The sequence below is a fragment of the Cherax quadricarinatus genome, unplaced genomic scaffold, assembly GCF_038502225.1.
Source record: "Cherax quadricarinatus isolate ZL_2023a unplaced genomic scaffold, ASM3850222v1 Contig147, whole genome shotgun sequence".
Taxonomy (NCBI): domain Eukaryota; kingdom Metazoa; phylum Arthropoda; class Malacostraca; order Decapoda; family Parastacidae; genus Cherax; species Cherax quadricarinatus.
In genome coordinates, this window is record NW_027195173.1 from 260001 (window position 1) to 265000 (window position 5000).

General features: G+C 38.3%; 2 protein-coding genes across 4 annotated transcripts in view; one reads left to right on the forward strand and one right to left on the reverse strand.

Moving 5' to 3' along the window:
- LOC138851232 (uncharacterized) overlaps window positions 1–1271 on the forward strand; it is a 10207-nt gene extending 8936 nt beyond the window's left edge. For all 3 annotated transcript variants that reach the window (XM_070080105.1, XM_070080107.1, XM_070080106.1), the window contains exon 2: window positions 1–1271. This exon is cut by the window's left edge and continues 437 nt beyond it. In XM_070080105.1, the coding sequence (XP_069936206.1) occupies window positions 1–1056 (1056 nt within the window). In that variant the 3' untranslated portion in view covers window positions 1057–1271.
- A 464-nt stretch (window positions 1272–1735) lies between these two features.
- LOC128700962 (zinc finger protein 271-like) overlaps window positions 1736–5000 on the reverse strand; it is a 6431-nt gene continuing 3166 nt past the window's right edge. Inside the window, exon 2 of the mRNA XM_053794467.2 lies at window positions 1736–4343. Within this exon, the coding sequence (XP_053650442.2) occupies window positions 2829–4244 (1416 nt within the window). The 5' untranslated portion in view covers window positions 4245–4343 and the 3' untranslated portion in view covers window positions 1736–2828. The remainder of the gene's footprint in view (window positions 4344–5000) is intronic.

A 5000-nucleotide genomic window follows, 5' to 3' on the forward strand; every position in this document is an offset into this window, starting at 1 on the left:
GAACACATTGCCAGAGTTCATGCCCTTTCACATGCGTTCTATCGGGAAAACGATTTCCGTAATAAATACCCTTGCTTTCGGCCCACTTTGGAGTACCTCAAGACATTTAAACCATTAGCATCTGCTATGCTAAACATTACCATTGCATTTTTTAGGACTCTGAGCGACAAGAGAGATGTCACACAAAGACTCGAAGCCTGTAAACAGAGATTATTGGATAAATATTCAGCAATACTGCTGGACGGAGAGGATATCATGTGCTTAAATCATGGAGATTATTGGATTAATAATATAATGTACAAACATAAGAGCCCAGTGGCACAGGCAAGTCATGAGGACTCGCAAACACTTGCAAGCCATAAGGCTACACAGTTAAGTCATGAGGACTCACAGGAAGGCCACAACATATCACAGACAAGCCACAATACCTCTCAGACACTTGCAAGCCAGCAGGTCTCCCAGGCACATGAAAGCCATCAAGAAATCGAAACATTAAAAATCATTGACTGGGGTACCAGCAGCTGGGGCAATCCGATGTTTGATCTACAGTATCTCCTCTACACATCAACTACGCGCGCCGTCAGGAACGCTCATCTAGATCACCTGCTGCACCTCTACCATTCTACCTTCACTAAGCTTGCTGCCAAGCTGGGCTCACCTGCTGCCAGCTGGAGCTACATACAATTTAAACTAGAATGGGAGCGGACTTCCGTTATAGGGTTCCTCTCTGGCTGTGCTCTGACTTTAGGAACACTTAGCACCAGTAATCCTGTCAACAAAGTACCACAGCCTTCATACCTAGACAAGCCTTTTCTCTTACCGGTCAAAGTAATCGCTGATGGCTTAAAGCTAGGAATGGCGAAACTACTCTTTCCTTTACTTGAGAAGCCAATCGGAGAGTCGATCAGTAAAAACATGTTACGCCACACGTTTCAACCCATACTCCAAGAGCTGCTTTCCGGTCAGAATGAAATTATGAACAAGAGACTTACTGACCTCATTTGTGAGGCGGATGAGAAGGGGATTTTCTCCACAGAATCTATCATACCTGAGTGAAACGACAACTGTGCTCTCTGAAACAGACCAGTAATCTGGCATTCACATCAATGATTGTCACTTCACGTTCCTCAATGGTGCCATTAAAACTGCAGGTGGTCCTTGACTTGCGATGGGATTACGTTCCAAAGAACCCATTGTAAGTTGAAAACATCATAAGTTGAGTACAAATATGTTATAAATAACTACTGCCAATGAATAAATAATTACTCTAACTGAATATCATTATCGAAAAGTAAAAGAATGATTACAGGTTGACCACCACTAATCCGGAATCATTGGGACCTGTAGGCTGCTGGACCTGGCACGGTAAATCACAGGAAACTGTGTCATACCTTTGAAAGCCCTGGGACGTAAACTTTTACCAATGGCACTAGTCAAAATTAGTGCCAGATTAGTGACTGCAGGATCAGTGATGGCCGACCTGTACAAGTTTATCCTATCAATAAGTATACAGTACAGTGTGTGTGTGTCGCTATCGCACTGTCGTAAAGTGGAAATATCCAAAATCAGACCATCGTAAAGCGAGGGGCGCCTGTATTACAATGAACCTTGCATTTACATCAGTGATCATCACATCATGTAAACACCACATCATGCCAATGATCATCACATCATTCACATCAGTGATCAACACATTCACATCAGTGATCACATTCACATCAATGATCACATCATGTTCCTCGATAATAACAGTACTGCCATTGCAACAAATACATTTTAATATTTATCCTCAGCGGGTACAGCATACCCGGGCATAACATACAAGGACTTTCTAAAAATATGCTTCTCATGGGTTATACTTTGTGTTATTTGTTAATTATATTTACGGGTGTGTACTATACATATATGGATCATATTCTGTGATAATGTTAAAACTACCCACAAAATGTGGATAAACTGACACAGATGCAACTAATAGTGATTAATGTAAACTACCAATGTATATACACTGAGATTTTATATCTCTCAGTGTATGTACACTGAGATATACACCTCTCAGTGTATATACACAAGACACTAACACCTATGTATATAAAATACTACTCTACTACATATATACACATGACATACACAACTTGTGACGTGTACCCAACATGTAGAAAACGTACACATGTACACGCACAAGCCGTCAGTGTATACATTAAAGATTATATAATACCAAACTGTAATTACTGTTTATTTATCAAAGAGAGAATTAGAAAAAAAAAAATCTTAAACCACTTGCTGGTTAAACCAGACACCTCTTAATGCAGTTATAAGTGGGTCATACAGTGCTGGGGGGGGGGGGACACAAGGTAACCGTGTTTGATCCAGGGAAGGGGAGGGTGCTCTAATACCAATGTAGCACAAGTGTCTCATTTATCAAGCTGTCAGTTTTGTAAACCGTTTATTTACATGTTCCTCACTGCACTGAATTACATATTCTAATCGGTAATTAATAATTGGAGCCAATCACAGATTCATACCCATTCTAATCGAATTAACTACAGAATGTCAGGTAAAAGGTCACAGCTGCATCTAATGTGACACTGTGGCAATGTTTCACTCTCCAGTACCTGTGTCTAGGATTGACAAAGTTCCTGGAGAGCAAAACGTTGCCCCAATAAAATGTCGCATTAGTTGATCTGTGTCCACTTACCGGACGTGTCTTCTAATCCCATCACAAGGTACCACAAATTCCTGTGTGTTAAATTCAATCCAATTTTTGAGATTTTTAGAAATTGACGACTGACATGACTTCTAATTTGTATCTTAAGATATTTTGAATATCAATATGGTTTTTCCCTAGTATGAATTTTCATGTGTTGGACTAGATTAGATTTTGTAGAAAAGTCTTTTAGACATTCTGGACACTGATATGGTTTCTCTCCAGTATGAATTCTCAAATGTTGGACTAGATTAGATAGTTTAGAAAAGTCTTTTAGACACTGTGAACACTGATGGGGTTTCTCACCAGTGTGACCCCTCATGTGACTCACTAAACTAGATTTTTGAGAAAAGTCTTGTAGACACTGTGAGCAGTGATATGGTTTTTCACCAGTGTGAGTTCTTGTGTGACTCACTAAACTTGATTTTCTAGAAAAGTCTTTTAAACAATGTAAACAGTGAAAGGGTTTCTCACCAGTGTGACTCCTCATGTGACTTGCTAATGTAGACTTGTCTGAGAAATCTTTTAGACATACTGAACACTTGTATAGCTTTTCACCAGTATGAGTCCTCATGTGTCTAACTAGATTGTATTTCAATGCAAATTTTTTTTGACATTCTGAGCACTGATATGGCTTCTGCCCAGCATGGCTTTTTATGTGTAATATTAAATACGATTTCCTAGAAAATTCTTTCAGACATTCTGAGCACTTGTATGGCTTCTCTCCAGTGTGAATTGTTTGATGTTTGATTAAGTGAGATTGTTGGGAAAATTTCTTCAAACATTCAGGACACTGGTATGGTTTTTCCCCCGTGTGAATCCTCATGTGACTTACTAAGATAGATTTCCGAGAAAATTCTTTTAGACACTGTGGACAGTGGTATGGTTTTTCTCCAGTGTGAATCGTCATGTGTTTTACTAAACTAGATTTATAGGTGAAATCTTTACGGCATACAGAACACCGGTGAGGTTTCTCCCCAGTGTGAATTCTCCAGTGTCCTAATAAGCTGGATTTATCTGAAAAATCTTTAAGACAAGCTGAACACTGATATGGCTTCTCCCCAGTGTGAATTCTCATGTGTTGCTCCAAATTAGACTTTGTTGAAAAGACTTTTAGACACTCTGAACATTGATATTTCTCCCTGGTATGTGATTTTGTGTGTTTCATTAATGAGGACTTGTAAGTAAAGTCCTTTAGGCACACCGAGCAGTGGTAAGGTTTCTCCCCAGTGTGGATCCTCGTGTGTGTCATCAGGGAAGGTTTGTAAGTAAAGTCCTTTAGACATGTTGAACACTGGTATGGTTTCTCCCCAGTGTGGATTCGCATGTGTTTCATCAAATAGGATTTGTAGGAAAATTCTTTCTGACACACTGAACACTGAAGCTTGTTGCTGCCTTCGTTAACTCTCGTCGAGGACACGCACTGAGAGTCCTGCGAAGGATGTGTCAGAGGCTGTAAATCCTGATACAGTTTGTCCTCAATGTCACCTCCAATTTGTGTTTTATGAACGCCTTTGTGTTCAAGTATTTCTGACATAGTGAACTTGTAGTATAGGCACTGCAAGTACCAGTCTCTAGTATCAGGATGACCTTCAGTATAATCACTATAAGTACCAGTCACAAGTACCAGGAAGACCTGCCAAAAAATTGACCAAATTATACTATTTTGTAATAATCATTATTACTAATACAGTGGACCCCCGGTTAACGAACTTTTTTCATTCTAGTAGTATGTTCAGGTGCCAGTACTGACCGAATTTTTTCCCATAAGGAATATTGTGAAGTAGATTAGTCCATTTCAGACCCCCAAACATACACGTATAAACGCACTTACATAAATACACTTACATAATTGGTCACATTTTGAGGTGATCGTTAAGCGGGGGTCCACTGTACTACTATTATAATTATTACACAGCTTGTTTATCTAATTCCATTTGAGTTGCAGAAGCATATATTGTGAGAAACAAGGGTATATATACACAGATATACAGTAATACGAGCAGCTCTGAAATATTCACCTCAGGTATATATCACATTATGAAGGTAAAGCTAAATTAAGCTAACCTAAGTTATCTTGGCCTAACTTAAGTTAATCTACACTAATTAAAGTTAACCTAACCTAAATTAACTTAACCTAACCTAAACTAACTTAACCTAGCTTAATTTAACCAAACCTAAACCCTTTTATATAAACTAATTTATTTCATAATAATAATAATAATAATAATAATAATAATAATAATAATAATAATGATAATGATAATAATAATAATAATAATGATAATAATAA